The sequence below is a fragment of the Pseudorca crassidens genome, chromosome 11 (genome assembly GCF_039906515.1).
Source record: "Pseudorca crassidens isolate mPseCra1 chromosome 11, mPseCra1.hap1, whole genome shotgun sequence".
Lineage (NCBI taxonomy): Eukaryota > Metazoa > Chordata > Mammalia > Artiodactyla > Delphinidae > Pseudorca > Pseudorca crassidens.
Window position 1 is genome coordinate 49,125,849 of NC_090306.1, and position 18,841 is coordinate 49,144,689.

The following is an 18,841-nucleotide window of genomic DNA, read 5'->3' on the forward strand; positions in this document are numbered from 1 at the left end:
TAGAACAAAATAGTTATCATAATGGGCAGACCCAAAATACTGAAAAAAAAACTCCCTTTTGCTCTTACAGGTATCTTTATTTGAAAATTTCAAAGTCTCTGGCACATACAGTTCTGAGCATTTAGATTTTGACTTCAGGGTGTATATGTGAATAACTTCAGTGATTTGTGGGTTAAACAGGAAATACCGATCTTAAGATTTAAAACAAACTTAGGCCCTTGCCCCAATATTAAACACTTTAAACTTAGTTTTTTTGTTCTCTTACTTTTGACTTCTCCAGATTCCTGCAGTTTTAGTGCTTTCTGCTGAGGCCACAAAAATTAAAAAGTGGGTAGCTAACATTTTAGGTATATAACAACGAAGGAACGCAGGGATGAGAAAAATGGAGAACATGCTGTGATTTGCAGAGCCTACTGTATCAACATTAAGTAGCTGGATGTTAGGCAGAAATTAGTAGAGAAATTCTTTCCCGGTACTGGCACTATCTGCTTTCTCCTGGGGTCTCGCAGTAGGCAGATGCCTTCTTGCCTCAGAAAAGCCCCTTTTCTTTCTTCATCTGGAGCTGTTTCCAGCCAGGCAGAGCAACAAATTGCCCTCTTGTGATGCCAAACACAGAAACAAAGTCCTGTTCAGAGAGGTAATTCTAAGAGAGAAGACAAAGTTTCTAGTTAGAAGGAAGACCTAACACCTGTCAGTGCTAACGGGGTCGGGGAAATGGGGCCAAGAGAGAGTCCCAGGTAGTTCCCTGAAAGGGGAAGTAGAATGATTTCTTCAGAAAGTTTTTAATGGACTTAAATTATTCATTGGAGAGTTCTTTGGCTTGTGGAGTCCCACCTTGGCCTCTGAAAGCCCTGGCTGGATTTGCGCACAGTCCCACCTGGCACCAGTGTCTTGCCAGAAGGACAAGAAATGGGTTATATATTATGTACAAGTTCTGAACATTAGGCTTTGGCTGAATGGAGAACTAAATCGATGGTTTTCCTTGCTTTCTGCCCTTATCTGCCATTTTTTATCTGGACATTTTCAAATGCAAGATCAGGTGGACCTTAATGAGAGCATAAAATTCTCCTAACATGTATTTATTAATGATTAATGAATATTTACTGTGCAAGTAAAATTATTAAGATATGGTCTCTGTTTGCAAGAAAGTTGCAGCCCAGATACTTAAGAGTTGGTTAGATAAGACACTGTGGAAAATCCAGAGGCCCTTCCCCTTCAAGGGGGAAATAAATTAGTTCATTCAACATGACTGTTAATTCAATCAGCTGAAACTTAAGGTGTGCCTGTGATCTGCTGGGCACCATTCTAGATGCTGAAAAGCTGAGAATGTGGGCGTGAACAAAACAGACAAGGTCCTTGCCCTTGAGGGTATCACTGGAGTGGGGCAGATAGACGGTGACCCAGTATAAAGGGACTATAGGCGGTGAGGGAGGCAGTGTCGGGGTGGTCAGGGGAGGCCTTCCTGGGGAGGTGGCATTGCAACTGAGACCTAAATAGTGAGGAGGAGCTGGTTGTCTGATGATCTGGGAGAAAAATGTTTTGCTTGCTCCTGAAGCAGGAGCAATAGCAAGCATAAAGGCTCATGTTCGAGGAACGGAAAAACAGCTACCGGCTGAAGGGCGGTAAGTGAAGAGGGTAGTGGTCTGTGAGATGAAGTCAGAGGTGGGCAGGGGCCAGATTGTTTGGGGCCTTGGAGGCCATCAGAAGAACTTTGGATTCTAAGTGTAGTGGGAAGCCATTCAGGGTGTTTTAAATAGAAAAGTATCATCTGTTGTAGAAGCCTATTGGTTGTTATGTGGGGAACAGATTGTAGGGCAGGGGTGGAAACCAGTTGGGGGCCTATGGCAGTGGTCCATGATGGCTGGACCGTACTGGCAGCAGAGAGGTGGAGAGCAGTGAATGGAAGCTAGCTGATGGATTGATGTGGGAGGTGAGGAAAAAGAAGCAAGAAGGAGCCCTGGGTTTTCGGCTTGAGCTCCTGGGTGACTCAGATGTCTATTGAGTGCTTTACAGTGTTCCAGATCTGTCCTAGGCTGTATACTGAGAAGGTGCTTTACTCACGGAGAGCTCCACGTACATCACATGCAGCCACTCACCTCCTTTCTGGCAGGGTTCACATCCTCAGGCAACTCCTGACTCTGATTTTTCAACAGAACTTCTACGGGGTAATATTTTGGCTCAGAATTTAGGGAGAGGGTTGTGTCCCTCATATCCTAGGGAAGATAAGAATGTAGACACTGGATAAGACTCTTCAGGTCTGTGCCGTTGAAGTTCTGTGTTTATAATATTTAAATTTTGGTTTTTACCACTTCATACTTTATAATCATCCTTTAGAACAATGGTCCCCAAAACTGGCTGCATGTCAGAATCATCTGGGAATCTAAAATATTCAGATTTTAGGGTCCTTCTTGGGAAAGTGATTCAGTAAGTCTAAGGTAAATCCTGTATAGCCAGTTTGGCGTAGATGTTTTGCTTAAACATCATTTAAATACTGTGATCACATTCCTTCTATTGGTACTTTTACTTGGGCTCTACATTTCCAGTCTTCAAATGACTTCAAATTCAAGTCATACTTCTTTTAAATATTTTTTAAAGATGCTACATTGCCATTAGCTTTGGAATCTTGAGTTTGTACAGCACAAAGGACAAAACTGCCAGATGGTTCGGACAGTGGTGCCATGTACTTGTCCTGATGTTAAAGAGCTGTTGGATTCCCGGCCAGAAGCTCCACTTCTTTTGGCCATTAAAATAGGGGTAAAAGGGCTTCCCTGGTGGCACAGTGGTTGAGAGTCCGCCTGCCGATGCAGGGGACACGGGTTCGTGCCCCGGTCCGGGAAGATCCCACATGCCGAGGAGCGGCTGGGCCCGTGAGCCATGGCCGCTGAGGCTGCGCGTCCGGAGCTTGTGCTCCGCAACGGGAGAGGCCACAACAGTGAGAGGCCTGTGTATCGCAAAAAACAAAAACCACCACCACCAACAACAACAACAAAAAAATAGGGGTAATGGCCTGAGTTTCTGTGGACGCCTCTGTCAAAAACTGATAAACATTATCATGTGGGTTAGAAGCTTATTATTTCTGAAAAATACTAACAGTAAGTTTAATCTGTCCTGAATGACAGAGTTGAATAATAAAATTTGGTTTTGTTTTCATTGTTTTTTTAAACAGCAAGTCTGTTCTAAATTCTGGAAGGCAGTAAAATAAGGAACTTGGCTCTGAGACCTGCATTTCTACCGATTAAAACAATCTTCATATCAAAATAGACCACCAGAGTCATGCTAAGAAGGACATGATAGGATTTTGGCCATGTTGCATCTGTAGCATTTACTGTTTCTCTCTGGCTCTGGTTGTCTGTGAATAGCTCCTCCAAGAAACTCACAGCAGTGATTCTCGTGATAGCAGCAGCGTCTCCCAGCTCTTCTTTTAACTGTTCATATGATTTCCCTGCCTGAAAAGAAGAAATAGAAAATACAGCATGAGATGCTGCTTATAGGGGAGGGACATGTCAGGCCTGGTCTGTACCCTCGAGAGAAGCAAAAAAGCCAGGGGACAGAAGACATTTCAGGATAAGCAAAAATGAAAATCCCCCCTTCTGGGTCTATGCAGGGTTGGGAGGTACTTAAACATGGTCTGCATTCTTTGCTGGTGGCCCCTCAATGCTCCATACTAAAAGCGGTTGACTAGGAGTCAGTAAACCTGGCTTCCTTCCACTGGTTAATTGTGACTTCAGACAAATAACTTCTCCTCTGAGATTCCTCATCTGTTAACACAGGAAACTGTTCCCTAGCTATCAGGATGTAGAGCTCAAAAAGTAATGTGTGTGGATACACTTTATAAACTTTATTACTTTTTCACACACTGCTTGTTCCTGAGGCAAGCTGTGAATTCTCTAACTGGACTTAGTGCCCTGGTGGGCGCGAAAGAGAAGGAAAGTAAAAAGCGGGGAGGGGAGAGGGAGTGGGGGAGATGCGGTCCTGGGTTTACTAAGCCCTTGAGTACCCCGCCATCCCACTGAGCTCTTAGTGCCGAGCGCCCTGGCAGTAAGAACATCTTCCCGGTCCTCTCTGTTCTTACGCTCCAAATGTGGGGGTCCCAGGCCAAGAACCAGCCTGTGAATATGGGAGGCTCAAACCCCTGTTTAATGATCAGGATTGGTGTGCCGGTGTCGCGGCCGCTGGGGTGAGTGTGCAGGTACTCCTGGGCGGTAGCAAGAGCGCTCTCCTTCTCTGTGGCGTTGGCCTCAGCCCCAATCCACAAGAACACCTGTTGTGGTAGAGACTGAGTATTTGTTATTGAGCTCATACCAAGGGCTAAGTATCAATACTAGATCATACGTGCTGCCCTGTCTTTACCTGTCAGCAGTTCACAGCCTCATCAGAGTAAAGCTTTTCTCAGATTCATTTTGATTTATGTATCTCCCCAATCTACATCTCCAGTCCTGAACTCTCTCTCTCTGAACTTTAGCTTCCTGGATCCAGCTTCTTGCAAAACACCTCCTCTTGGCTGACTCCAAGCACGTCAAGTGTAACACCCCCCAAATGTAGCTCTTTTCTAAACTTGTATCTGTGTCTCCATTCTTGGTGAATGGTGTCCATTCAGTCACCCAAGGCAATAACCTGGGAGTCATCCTAAATGCCTTCCATAACACCAGGACTTAGCTAATTTACCTCCTATGCTTTTGTCCAATCTGTCACCATCCCTCTGTCTCTACTCCACAGCTCCTGTGTGGGCCAGCAGCTGCTCTTACTGGACTAGGACAGTAGTCTGCTGATTGGTCTCCCAACATACAGTCTTTTTCCTCATAAGCCATCCCTCCTTTCCTGCACTCGCCAGAGTGATCTATCTAAAGCACAGTCTGACCATGTCACTCGCCTGCTTAAATTTCAGTAGCTTTCCCGGATGAAATTCAAACTTCTTGACGTGGTAGGTAAGGCCCACCCCTACTTCTTTAGCTCCACCTCTAGCGTGCTCTTTAACTCTGTCTTATGCTCTGACGATACTATTTGTAGTTCCCTGTATACTAGACTATTCATGCCTTGGTTTTCCTTTGCCTGAATGCCCTCTACCTGATTAATGCCTGTTTATCCTTTGAGTCTGGGAGCCATCTCCTCCAGAAAGTCTTCACTGAGCCCCTAAACTGTGTTGAGTGCCCCTTATTTGTGCTCCCATGGCACCTCATACGTACCTCCCTCATACTAAAATGATGTTTCTATGTCCGGTCTCCTCCACCCCCGCTCAGCCTGTAAACTCTGAGAGTAGGATGAGGCCCTTGGCCTTGGTGACACCACACCCAGCACAGTGATTAGAACAGACAAGGTGTTGAGTATGTTTGCTGAGCCAAACTGAAGAAAATGGGATGTGGCGAAGGGGTGGCCTTGAAGATACGCTTTCATATCCCTTTGTTCCCTAAAAGGCCCATATCCCTGGGTGTGGAGCCTGCTGCCCTTGGTCCTGAGAGAATGGGGTGCATGATGATAGGATGGCGTGATTTTCCTAAAGCAAAGTGGGAAAATTCCCAGGATGGTGAGTTTTAAACAACATTCTATTCTCTCCAGGCCTGGCAAAAAGCAGGTTCTTCCTTTGGTCACCACTGACAAATGTTTGATTGGCTTGGGGATGGTCCAGGGCTACCCTGGCTTTATCTGGGGGGGTTGGGGAGAGGTACTACACAAAAAATAGCCTAAAGCTTGAGGATCTTTGTCATTTGTTCCAAGCTCTTTGGCTGTCTTACCTGGTCCCAGGTATCCAGGAGCATCACGTCATCTGGGTTCAGGTCATCCTGGGTGAAGTCTGTGATCTCAGTGACAGTGAAATGGCCAGTCTTATTGGAACATTCAAAGAGACGAGACTGGACATCTAGGATTTCCTGCTGTAGTCTGCAATACAGTCCATTTAGTAGAGGAACTGAGCTGCTTAGAAATCATGTGCAGTTCACAAGTCTGTAGGCAGGGGGAGCCAAGAGGAGGGGATGCTGTGGTCCTGTACCTTTTGTCATTGGCATAGGGAGTTTTTCCTCCCAGCAGGTCCCAGAACTCAGCTGGCTCCTGGCCCTCAGCCACTGTGTTCTCGGAGCCATCACAGAGAAGCCCGGCCAGCTCCTTAGCCATTGCCCGCTCATCCCCACTGGACCCCTGAGAGTGGGGTGGGGAGAACACAGATGTTAGCTGCACACAGGCACGTTGATGTGGGAAAAAAGTGTCTGAGACTAATAGCTCAGTGCAGCCAGGATCATCTACCAAGCCACAGTACCTCAGGACGGGGAGATAGATAGGTTTGTTCTGGTGCTGGGAAGGGCAGGGGGCAAGGGGCGGGGACACGGAGGAAAACAGTGGTGGCAAAGGACAAGACTAAACTCTGAAACCCACAGTGGATATTGACAAGTCACCTTTGTTTTGCTTTCAGTTGGAATTTTAGCACCTACTTTTGACTATTTTTTAAGAGAAAATTTAAGTGTATTTTAAAAATTATATACAGGAAAATTCACTTTTTTTGCCGTGGAGTTCTATGACTCCTGACGAATGCATAGAATCATGCTACCACCACCACAACAAAAACAGAACAGTCATCTCACCACTGCAAAAAATTTCCCTCGGGCTACCTACCCCTTTGTAGTCAAACCCTCCCTGAATCCTTAACCTCTGGCAACCACTGATCTGTTCCCCATCATGATAGTTTTGCCTTTTCCAGCATGTCATAAATGGAATCATACACTATGTGGCCTCTGTGCTAGTGCACTGTGCACTTAGCATAATGCATTTGAGATTCATCCTTGCAGTTGTGGGTATCCACAGCTTGTTTCTGTCCATAGCTGAGTAGTATCCCATTGTATGGATGCACCACTGTTTGTTTATCCATCCTCCAGTTGGTTTGCTTCCAGTGTTTGGTGATTACAAATAATGGTGCTATAAACATTTGTGTACAGGTTTTTGTGTGAAGATAGTTTTTTATTTCGCATGGGTACATACCCAGGAATGGGGTTGCTGGGTCATACGGTAAGTGTATGTTTTATAAGAAACTGTCAAATTGTTCTCCAAAGGCCATATTTGCATTCCCACCAGCAGTGTGTGAGAATTCCTATTGCTTCGCATCCTCACCAGCACTTGATATTATCTTTTTTTTTTTTCAGTCATTCTAATAGGTGTGTAGTGGTATCTCATTGGGGTTTTCATTTGCATTTCCCTAATGACTAATGAAGTTGAGCATCTTTTCCTGTTCAATTCTCTTTTGCAAAACAATTTTAGTGCTTTCTAATACAGATGCAATCTAAATTGACAAAAATCACATTTTTAGTGTTTCTGTTCAGTGTTCATGGCCGTCCTGTTACAGTCCACCAAACTGGTGTGGAAAGATTGACTTATCCAGCCTGCATCCAGCCTCCATGTGTTCAGAGGTTTATGGAGGGTCTCCTGGATGTAAGCAGTGTGTTAGTGAGTTTCTAATTGGAGGCCTGATTGTGGGGAACATTGTCAGTCCCTTTGAAGATCCTTTAGGAAAAGGCTCCTTTTTCTGAGGACTGCTCCAGCCCACTCTTTAGTTCCTTTGCCCTTGCTGACAGGAGGGTTGGTGCAGCGCTGGGCTCTGAGGGGCTGGTATGACCACTGGGCCAGCCATCCTACCTTGCCATACCACAGGTAGTGCTCTGCCTGGGTCCGCAGCAGAAAGACATCATTGGAGTTCAGGGAGGAGGTGAAGGCTGGAACCTCCACCGCTTTGGTGTTAGATTTGTCATTTCCTTGAATCTGGAAGAGGCTTACCGGAGGATCGGGCTCGGCATTTCCCTTCCTGGAAGTCCCACCCTAGAGAGAGAGAAAAGCAGCGTCTGGAACTAAGGTGCACCATATGCACCGGGCACTGGGCTAGCATTGTGGAGAACATGGATGTGTTTGACACCGTCTTTGCCCTCAAGGAGCGTCTAGGCTAACTGGGAGAGGTTGAGGTGAGCTGGAGTTATGGTACCAATAGTATTAGCTTTCATTATGAGACCCTGGTTATATGCCAGGCTCTTTGCTGGTGCCTTATCTACATCATCTTATAGATCCTCATAATAACTTTGTGAAGTGGGTATTATTATCCCACAGTGCAGATGGGGAAACAGGCTTAGAAACTTGGCTAATAAATGACAAGACTAGGACTTGACCACAGACTTGCGTATATCAAACATGTGACATTATACATTTGGGGTAGTGCTTCAGCCAGGGCTTCATGGAAGAAATGGAACTTGAATCTGAAGGGGCACATTCTCTGGGGGAGGTGGACAGGTAATGATATGGCACATGTGAGGTCTAATGAGGACACCCACCTGACTGGCGTGGAGTGTGTAGGCTAGGGAGCTGAGGGTGATGTGCCTGCACAGGTAATACGGGTCAGATTATAAAAGACCTTGAACATGAATTAGGCAGTGGTTTGGACTTGAAGCCCTAGGCAGTCGGGATTCACTTCAATGTCTTAGAGAGATTCACCCGCTTCTTGTCTATGTCTTCCCCAAGCCCTGCTCTCTACCCCTCCTCTCCTCTACTGTAGTCTCCTGCTGACCTGCTGGTTCTGAGCATTCTGCTTATGGTATAATTTTATCTGAGGGCTCTCACCTCAAAGATAACCAGCTTTCCTTTGAAGATGGCCATGAAGTGGCGTGGCTCCTTCCCCATGGTAACCCGAACCTGCACAGGGGCCCCATCAAACTGCCGGTCCACCGCCACCGCCTGGTATGCCGAGGCTGCCAGCTCATCCTGTGAGGCGTGGCGGCCCTGTAGTGGTGAGCGGGTGCGATGGGTCCCTGCTACCCCCGGCCCTAGCTCAGTGGCCAGAGGAGGCGCCAGGATCCAAAGCTGAGAGGCTGCCCCAGGCCTACCTGCCAGATGTACAAGATGTAGTGCGGCTTCCCGTGCACCTCGTACGTATAGAGAACCAGATAGCAGTCTCCCCCATAAAAGAAGCCATACTGCTGATGCTCCACGGGGACCAGCTCTAGGTTTTCAATTCTCCAGACCTAGGCATAGAAGGAGACACAGTTCCCCAGAGATGGGAGTCCCGTGAAGAAACAGCTACCTGGAGGGAACTGGGCCATGCTTAGCAGAGAATCCAGGTGGGTGAGGCACTAACGTCCATTCAAAGTATACCTTCCCGCTCTGGTGCTTCTTTCCAGTGGTGAGGGCTTATCACATTTGCATGATTTGAATCCCAAGAACTGGATCGTCCCTGGTCAGATGCATCTCCATCATGGCTCAGAGATGATTTGAATATGTCTGCCAGGTGAGTTATTGATAGCACACTGGAGTATCTACCTTTCACTTATGTGAAGAATTGTGGGAAAACCCTGCAGACTCAGACACCTCTTTGAATAGTCCTGAGGTGCCAGAGGTGGAAAGGAAAGCAAAGCAGACACGGAATCACGTGTCTCTTCTGTAGAGCAGAGCAGCCAGGAGGGCCAGTGCTGCCGCCTGCCCTGGGATGTGGGTCACTGGGCTTACCTCAACGTTGCCGTTGCCGTTGTCGACCATTCTTTCCTGGGCTGCCACCTCTGGTTTGGTGTGCAGCAGAGTCACATCAAATTTATCCTGGGAAACGTTAGCTGCACGGAAGGGGTTAGGAGAAGCCAAGTGAGCAAAAAGCACCTGTGCCTGCCTTTCTACAGAGTCCCGGCAGTGAAAACACGATCTGGGGGCAATCTTACCGATTTTACCAATGCTGCACGTTTTCCCCAGACCCACGGTCTGTTCCTTCACTGACCACTTCTGGAACAGCTGCTTGAACATGGCTGACTCGGCACCGTCACTGACGGTCTCCACGTTGGTACTGCTGGGGTAGCCCTTCATCTCGATGAAGTTCTGCGGGTGCCCCCCCGCCCCCAAAGGACAGGTCAGTCCGGGAGTGCACTGGGCTCTTGACTTGGCTGGTGATTCAACCCTGTGAAGCCAGTTGGTAGGACTGTTCCCTTCTCAGAGTTAGAGTCAAATTCTAACTCACTTCTGTCTAGGGACCAAGTTACCTGCCTCAAGGAAAGGACTGAGTAGAACATTTTGACATCTCTTCATTGGCCTGTCATGATTATTACTGATTTTTTTTTTTTGTAAGATCCTCTATTCTGTGTTCCTTCAGCACTCCTGTACTCTACTGACTTTGTATCACCTTCATTTGCCCCTTTTTTGCTTTGTAAGTGCATCCTGCCTGGTTCATCTGCATGGGTCTGCACAATGTCATAAGCTCCTTGAGGACAGGGCCGTTGACCTTGATATGTGATACCTCCTTCAATAATAACAGCCACCTTTTACTGAGCAGGTGTGTGTGCCAGGTATTGTTCTGAGTGCTTTATAAATGTTACTTAATCCTCGCAACAACCCCAGGAGATGGCATTAAACCTGGATTTGAATCCCAGTTTGTCTGTCTGACTTTGAAGTTATGTATGTAACTGCGATGTTCTATGCTCTGGTGCCTAATATGGCTCTCTGAGCACATCTGATGTGTTATGGACAGAATTTTTTGGACAATATTGCACATCCATAGCTCCTACCAGAGCTTTAGACATGGCCATCTGTTTCTCAACCTTTGTGGCTCCTCTTCCTTTCCACACATAGATCTTGGTTCCACTTTGGTCCAGGATGTAGCAGTCCTGAAGCAGACGGTCAGGGATAAAAGTGGTTACTCCTGCCCAAGACCATGAGGAAGGCCTTTCCCTAGAGTCTGCCTCTGAAGCCAGATCTGGCTACCCCAAGCCAAGCCCACCCAAGCTCTACTTACATCATGGTTCAGTAAGCCCTGGACCAGAGGCCTCGTTGCTACATCTGTGACCGCCAGCTGCCCAGCTGAGTCTGAGACACTAGAGAAGGGGAGAGGTTAGCCTGTACCTTCTCTTCTACAAAGCATCGTGTAGTCAATCTGATATTTCATGGTTTTGTCTTAGAATGGAGTTTCTGGGTAGAGTTCAACTTCTTGTGACAGGCATGGCTTGAATGCAGACAGGAATGTGATGGACTCTGTTCTGTGGAGGAGACTTTTGTGCATCTCTCTTCCGAACGTTATCCTGTCCACATCCCTAGGCACGTATAGATCTGAGCAAAGAAATGGTCTCCCCCAGAGACGAGGAAGAGTTGCTAACAAGAGCAGATGGTAGCTGCTCAGGGAACACCGAGCTCCTTATAGAAGCTGCATTTGAAAAAGACCGAAAGAAAGCCAGTCACTTGCACCCCAAACGAGGAGCGAAGCAGAAGTTTTCTGGGGGGACACCTTCCCCCTACCCCAGCTTCCAGCCAGCAGCCAGGCTTAGCTACTCACTGATACAGCGTGATATTTGATTTCTGCTGCTGATCTGTGATCTCATCGGGGACTGCAGGCTTGATAATGGAGTGCTGCCCGAGGGTGTCCTGAAGGACCTTCATCAGCTCTGGACTGGCCGCCTCCTTGTCTCCCTCGATCACTCCTATTTCAGCACGGCCCCCTCGCTCCCTGTCCCGAATATGCTTTGCCAGGAGCATAGCCTGTAAAGAAGCCCGAGGACCGGAGGAGCAGCCTGGATCCCAGACACAGAAGTTACCCTGATGCTGAGTCGCAGGCTCACATACGTGGCCTGTCTCTGAAACAGATGCTGCTCAAAGGCAGGGGTCTGGCTTGAAGGGCAGGAAAGAGCCAGCAAGGAAAGAAGAAGGAAAGGGCAACTGAGGGAGTGCAAGCCCGTGAGGCCCCGCGGCGGGTGGGGGAGGGAGCAGCAGAACAGGCCACACCTTCAGACGCTCCCTGCTGCTGCTCTCTGGGCCATTCCACTGGATGATGACCTTCCCAAGGTCCAGCAGGAAGACATCACCTCGGTTAAAACTGTCCCAGCTCATTTCCACCTGCAGGAGAGAGGTAGACATTATGTAGGAGGAGTTCTTAGGTGCTAGGCGGAGAGGCCCTGGGCCCAGGACAGACAAAGGGCAGGACTTACCTCGGTGGCCCTGATGTTTCTCTTCCCCTTCACGTGCAGCAACCGCTTCACATCGTAGGTATTGGTCTCCACGTGCTTCATCCCGGAGGCCACACCCCCCTTCTTGTAGCTGAGGGAACATCCGTTATTTATTGAGCACCTGCTATGTGCTAGGTACTGGGGAGACAGTTGTGGATCACACACATGCAACCTCTGCCCACGTGGGTGACGACAGTAAATGAGCAGGTAAACATAGATGCTGGTCACCACTGCCACAGAGGTGCACTCAGACAGCATGTTCAGGGCAGTCTTCTCCGAAGGACTGACATTTGAGCTGGGATATTAAGAGTAGGAACCAACCACCAGAGGACTAGTTCTCCAGACAGAGGGTGCATCACTGATGAAGTCCCCAGAGCACAGAAGAACTTGTTTTGTTTCGTTCTAGAAACTGTGTGAATGTCGCGTGTGATGGGGAGAGGGGCACAAGTCAGGCGGGAGCAGAAACATTAATGACACCGTGGCCTTAAAAACCATCTCACTCCAAGAATCCGCTCTCCCGCCCCTGGCCCTCACCCCAGCCCAGCCTCCTCCAGGGGTCCCATACGTGAAGGGCACGCAGAAAGCCACGGGGAGCAGAGGGTTCCTTGGTGACTCAGTGTGGTGCTCTGTGCCCAGTAGGTCCTCAGTGGGGACTGCTGACCTGCAAGAAGCTGGCCTTGGACCAGCCTCAGAACTCTCAAGCTCATTGGAATTCCTTTTTCTTTTCAATCTCAAGTGCAAAGTTTTGAGGTAATCAAGCTCCTCAGTTCGTGGAAGGTTTTCACCATTGGCCTTTATTGAGACCCCTCTCTTGTAGTAAGTATTTATGTGTTCCCTTTTATCTGCATACCCTACCCCCCTTTCTCTCCCCGCCATAAGCATCCATTCTAACAGTTTAACATCAGTCTTTTTATTTTCATTCTGGTAAAATGTGGCCTGTTGTTTTGAGTTTATGTACTTTTTTTAAAACAGAAATTGGCATTCTGTTCTATATTTCAAGCCTGTTTCTACCTGTGCTCCCTAAGCCCCATGTTTTTAAGGTCTGTCCACATGTCAAATGTGCCTCTAATCTGTTGCTTCCAGCTGTGGCATTGTACTCCGCTGTGTCGCGGAGTGTTTTTCCTGTCCACATTGCCTGCAGCTTCCCACCACCACTAATGTGAACGTTCTGGTTCATGTGCCCTTGTGGACCTGGGAAGGTGAGCGCTCCTTTGGGTCACACGCCGGGGGTGAGATCTGCCCCAGTGGCAGCAGACTACTCTCCGGAATGCTGGGCCAGTTCTCACTTGCACCAGCAGGGCACCTGTCTCCCCAGAGCTTCGAGGACACTTGGCGCCTCTCAGCTCTCTGAGTTACTCTGCTCTAGTAGGCGGAAATGATGGCTTTGTTTGGATTTGCATTTCTCTGATGACTTTCTTCATATACATTTTGGCCCTTTTGGTTTCCTCTTTGGTAAACTGCGCTTACGTCCTTGCTCTGTGCATAGCTACTCACATGATGCCCTGCTTGAAGTAGCCGTGGAAGGTGTCGGACTCGTGGCACTGGACCTCCCGGTGCTGCACAGGGCTGCCCCCCAGGTAGTCATCCAGCTGCGTAGTGTAGATGGCTGCGCAGCTCTTCTCATCCTGCGAGGAGTCCTTCCCAATCCAGAAGTGGATGTCCTGGGAGAGGATGCTGCCCACTCTCCGGGTCTGGGATGTAGTCAGAGAGATCAGGTCAGGGGCCAGCTCGCCTCCCCTTCGCTGCTGGCCCTTCTGGCGTGGGAAGAACGTGGCCTACGGTGACTTGTGTCCTGCCCTTGGCAGGCTCGGGGCCTCTCCCTCCCTGCAGTGGCCCGGGTGCAGACCTCCTCCGTGGCTCAAGCCCTGGCAGCGCAAATCCCTCCCCACATTTGGGGAATGTTGACAGCTTATTGTTCTCAAAATAAACAGAGACCAATGGGGATCTTTTCCGGGTTGGACTGCAGGCTTTTCTTGCTGCTCTTTCGCACCCCTGCACTTGCACATCTGGCACAGCGCTGCTGTCCATCTGCATGGCTCTGTCAGTGCTGTCCACGTGGGAGATTGTTTCCTCCGCTAGATGAGTACTTTGAGGCTAGAGGTGGCCTTGTATCCACCTGGCCTTCCTTCACAGCACTGTAATCTGGGGTCTGGGTCCCAGAGGGAGAAGTGCTGCTGTAGGCGACTCGCTGAGGTTCAGACTGAGGGCCACACCCATACCCTCTGATGCAAAATTTAAAACCCTGGCCTAAGAAACCCTTTGATAGTCAAACTGGAGGCCTGTTCTATATAAAAGCGAGGAAGAATCAAGATGGATACCAGATTAACCTCACGGGCAGATCTCCCAGTGGGGCCCCAGAGCTGGCTCTCAGGGGAGCAGCTCATGGGAATGGGGGGCATGGTGCTCACCGAGAGGATGATGTAGCAGTCCCCCTCATAGAAGGTGCCGTGGGCATTCAGGGGCACCAGTGCCAGCTCCATTTTCTGGAAGGACAAGGGGTGTGTATAGGCTGCATTCTCTCCCTCCTCCCCCAACCCCCCCAGGCCTCCCCCTGCACGCCGTCATTTGACACAGGCGGCAGGGGAGAGTGGGGAGATGTCCCCACGGGGCGTAGCGGCCAGCCACAGGATTAGCGCGGTCACCCCTCTGGCTTCTGCTGAACTCCACCTGCCCGGCCCTGGGTCTGGATCCGGGTGCCTGTCCTCACCCCATCCTCCTCGCACCGCCTGCCCGGCCTCTTCTTGCTACACTGTGAAGAGCCTGTGCGCCGCCTCAGTCCTTTGCAGAGTTGGGTGTAAGCCCTCAAGTAAAAGCCCATCTCTGAGCCGCTGCACCAGAGTGCCTCAGCGCTGACTCTGACCACCCAGAGCTGGCCAAGTTCTGACAGAATGGGGAGCCAGGATTCTGTGAGGCTCTGGGGGGGACTGCCGGCCATGTGCAGGCTCCCTGCCAAGGGCTCTGTATTTGGAGTCTGGGTGGGAGCCCTGATGCACCTGTCACCAGCATGTGTGGCTCGTCCCAGGAGAGCCATTCCCATGGCCTCAGATGTGGACTTTCATCATACCTCCTAGTAGGTAAGCCTGCAGTCATGTTTGAATGTATTCTGTGTAAAATACGTGTTAAATGTAAAAATGTTAAATATCCCACAGTTTGCGTAACTCTTCTAGTACCTATTAGTTTTTAAATCAACCGGGAGCCTTAAAACAGTGGGAGTGACCTGGGCTCTCACAAGCTCTGAGCTGCTTGCTAGGGGGCTGTGGCCCCCCTCGTGGTGGAGGATGGTGAGGTGGGGCATCACCTCTGGGTTTTCTGCAGCAGAGCCACTCACTGGGCTCAGAGCAGGGAGGTGGGGTGAGGCTGCCAGGCCAGGGCGGTTCCCAACTATAGACCGCTAGAGCTCGAGGTCAGCCAGAGGGGCTCAGGCCCCGAGTGGGAGAAGGGATGAGCAGGGCACCGATCTGTGCTGTACTCGCCAAATCTTCCTACCACCTTGCAGGAGCCAGAGTGCCCCGTGGAAGACAGGTTCCATTGTCCTGACAGAAGCGGCCAGGTGTCTCAGGGCTCCGTGGGTGGGCCTGGGCCCCACCCATCTCTCCAGGGCATTTACTAGAAGTGCAGATGGCTAGATAAAAGGCAAGCCTATTTTTGCTTTCCTCCACCTGTCACCCGCCTGCTCTGAGCACCCAGGAGGGGTCAAGGATCGGAAAATGTGCCCTTTGGAGCTGCCTCTCACTGTTGATGAACCACAGACAGGAGATCGAGGCATGTGGAGGGCCTTCAGCAGACCACAGTCTCCTGCCCCCATCCAGCCCAGCTCACCTCTATTCTCCAGGTGATGATCCCAGGGTCGTTGCCCACAGCCTGAAAGGCACTGCTCAGAGACATGGCGCTTGTCTTCCTGGGACTGAAACATCACAGAGCAAGCACGGAGATGACGCCTCTCACAGCAGTCATCCAGCCAGTTTTCCTCCTAACTCACTTCCCAATCTCTTGTCAGCCATCCTGCCAGGTCCTTGTGGTGCATCCCTGCACTATCTCACAGTGATGCGGAAAATGACTTGTCCAAGTTCATGTCGTAAGGCTGGCTGGCCCAGGGATCCCCACCGGAAATTCTGCTTCCCACTTGCCACTTTCCTTGTTAAGAGCTCTGATAACACAGCCATGACTATTTACTGAAGGGGTGACAAATATGCTAAGCCCTGTGTGGGTTCACTTTATGTTCTCTCATTTAATTCTCATGAGCTGAGTATATTTTCTTTGTCTTACATTGTGCGAAAATTGAGGTTCAGAGAGGTTAAATAATTTACTCAGTATCACTAGAATGAAATCCATACCTGATCTTAAAATCTGTGCTCTTTTCTAGTTTCTGTGATGTACTGCAGCCCTTCCTAACTTACGTAAATTTAGTGGCACATGGGATTGAAAAGCTTATGTCGGAATAACTATTTCCAAACTGGGTTTCCTTCTTTCATTCCCAGTCCCTCTAACTCTCCCAGACTCCCTGCTTGCCAGGTCCTCTCCACAGTCAACAATTTGAGCTTTTACTTCCCAGACTTTTTTAAGTAAACTATCCTAAAACTCAGACAACCCATTCTGCTTCTGTCACATGACTAATATATTCCCTGTGCCTCACAGAAGAGGGAAAGTAAAATGGCAGGGCTGGGCCTGGGACAAAGAGTGCAGGGTGCCAGCAGGGGCAGGTGGGCGTGGCCTGTGGGCAGATCCTCCCCCCGGCCCCTCCCACACAGACCCAAACAGTCGTGCTGTGGCCGCCCACAGACAGGGTGGGGAGAGGGAGGAAGAGGTAAAGAGAAGTATGGATTGTGTACCATCTCTGTTCGAAGTGTGTCTAGGGTTATTAAGCACCTACACATGTCCATGGCCACACAGGCTTGAAATAATGAAAATTCCTGCCTGGTTCTTTTTTTTTTTTTTTTTTTTTGCGGTACGGGGGCCTCTCACTGTTGTGGCCTCTCCTGTTGCGGAGCACTGGCTCCGAACACGCAGGCTCCGCGGCATGTGGGATCTTCCCGGACCGGGGCACGAACCCGCGTTCCCTGCATCGGCAGGCGGACTCTCAGCCACTGCGCCACCAGGGAAGCCCCTCCTGCCTGGTTCTTGCTCTCAAGGGGCTTGCAATCTGATTGATACACATCACTGATGAATGCTTCCAAGAGGCAAAGGAAAAAGGAAGGGCTTGACGAAGTTACATAGGACAAAGAAAAAGAAAAATAAAGAAAAAACAACCCCACCCAGAAAGGACTATCTGGGGTTTTGCTATTTGGAGGCATATTGTGCTTGTTAAGAGGAGCATGTCTGGCCATTCTTTCTTAAGCCTTGGTGGATGAACCCAGGTTTGGAGAGTATGTGCCATTATCTAGTATGGACGTTGGCAAAAAAACAAAAGAAAAGACAAAAAACTCTCTTTGTCTACTGCTACAGCAGGACTACAGCAGAGCAGTGATGTGGAGCTGCCAGTGTTTAAGGATTTAATTTGATAATTGGCACTGCCCCACCCTGTGCTGCTTAGAATTGCCAGGAAATATTTGTTCAGGTTTTCTTCAGACCCTAGATTTCAGTCATTAAAGGCAAATGCTGTGACCCAACTAGGGGAAGGGGACAAGGAATTCATTCCTTGGAGAGAGGTAAGAGTAAACCTGGTAAAAGTCAAACCAGCTGGCACTAATTAGAACTGTGAGTCCAGAGGCCAAAAGCAGTCCCATTTTCCAGCAGGGACTTGGCAATCAAAATGCTCACTGGGCCAGGGTCCCTGAAATGCAGGAGAGGACATGCTCAAAGCAGGGACTTTGCCATACTGGAAAACCCAGGAAATGTGATTGGGGGACTGAGCAAAGTCCCCCAAAGCTCAGTCTCTCCCTCCCTCCTCCTCAAGTCCTAATTTATCAACTCAGCACCCTTTGAGACCACTGCACAAACTGCTGGGCGGGGTGCAGTTTTGAAATCCCAGCTTAAAAGCTGGTGGCCCTTAATTCTTACCAATACTCCTAGGAATGGACCCCAAGCAGAGGAAGCTGGTGTAAATTTCTGCCTTGCCCCACACCATCTCTTTGAGATGGGTGAATCTTTCCAAGCTTTTGAAAGTGTGTCCTATGTTTAGTGGTCTCTAGAAAGCACCTCGACTTCTCAGCAGGAAGTTTGCAAAACTGGCCACAAACTCCTGGTTCAACCCTTTAAAAGCCTCATCCGAGAACACAAAGCCAAGGAAATTTTAATCTCCTCTCTTTTGTTTCTTTCTAGTTCAAGTAAAATTGCTCTATTGACGTGCATCCATAAACCATATAGAACTTACCTTGCCTTCGCTCTCAGCGGTCTTCCCAGTTTTCTGGCGGGTAAGCACTGTTGAGGAACCACCCAATGCTGGAGGTTCCAGGTCCTGCTGCCTTACCTTAGTAATGGCTGCACATACACTGGGTTATATTTGCTTGCATTTGCATCCTAACTGCATTTTCCTAGTCCTGGCCAATCACAGCCAACCTAGCCCTGGGCTTGACTTATTCAAACCAGAGAGAAAGCTGTATCTGTTCCTATTCAAAACAGCAAAAACAAGAGCAGACTTTTAAAGGCTTCTTTTAACTCCAGCTCCACACCCTGATCTAATTGATTTTTTTAAAGTGCACAGCCCATCAATAATGCAGGAAAGAGGGTGGGAGGATATGAAATTTGCCATATTGTAGATATGGATGCATTACACCGATGACAGGAAGCAGGGGCTGGGGCTGCCCCCCGCCCTCCAAGTGCATGGGATGTCCAGGCTGGCAAGCACCTCCCGAGAAGCTCCTGGGCATTTCTCAGAGGGGAAGTCTGGGAGAAGGACCTGGAGTGAGTTATTAGGTCATTCTGTTTTGCCCCTTGGGATCTCCCTTGGGGTCATAGATCAGCCCAGTCAA

At 49.1% G+C, this 18,841-nt stretch overlaps 1 protein-coding gene across 3 annotated transcripts; it reads right to left on the reverse strand.

Annotated features, from left to right (window-relative positions):
* Nucleotides 1–56: 56 nt before the first annotated feature.
* AVIL (advillin) lies at nt 57–18,539 on the reverse strand. 3 transcript variants are annotated; one of them, XM_067697161.1, is made up of 20 exons: nt 18,244–18,535; nt 15,753–15,837; nt 14,342–14,416; nt 13,428–13,624; nt 11,916–12,024; nt 11,713–11,823; nt 11,267–11,469; nt 10,733–10,811; nt 10,506–10,604; nt 9,669–9,822; nt 9,466–9,566; nt 8,847–8,984; nt 8,584–8,742; nt 7,615–7,794; nt 5,984–6,129; nt 5,730–5,874; nt 4,073–4,261; nt 3,378–3,446; nt 2,097–2,213; nt 57–643 (listed from the first exon to the last, which is right to left on the reverse strand). In XM_067697161.1, exons 2-20 carry the CDS (start codon nt 15,816–15,818, stop codon nt 530–532), a joined length of 2,451 nt encoding a protein of 816 aa, XP_067553262.1. In that variant the 5' UTR covers nt 15,819–15,837; nt 18,244–18,535; the 3' UTR covers nt 57–529. The 3 variants fall into 3 exon arrangements, with proteins under 3 accessions (XP_067553262.1, XP_067553259.1, XP_067553261.1); XM_067697158.1 differs by having other exon boundaries at nt 9,466–9,822; nt 18,244–18,537; XM_067697160.1 differs by lacking the exon at nt 14,342–14,416 and having other exon boundaries at nt 9,466–9,822; nt 18,244–18,539.
* Between the last annotated feature and the right edge of the window lie 302 nt (nt 18,540–18,841).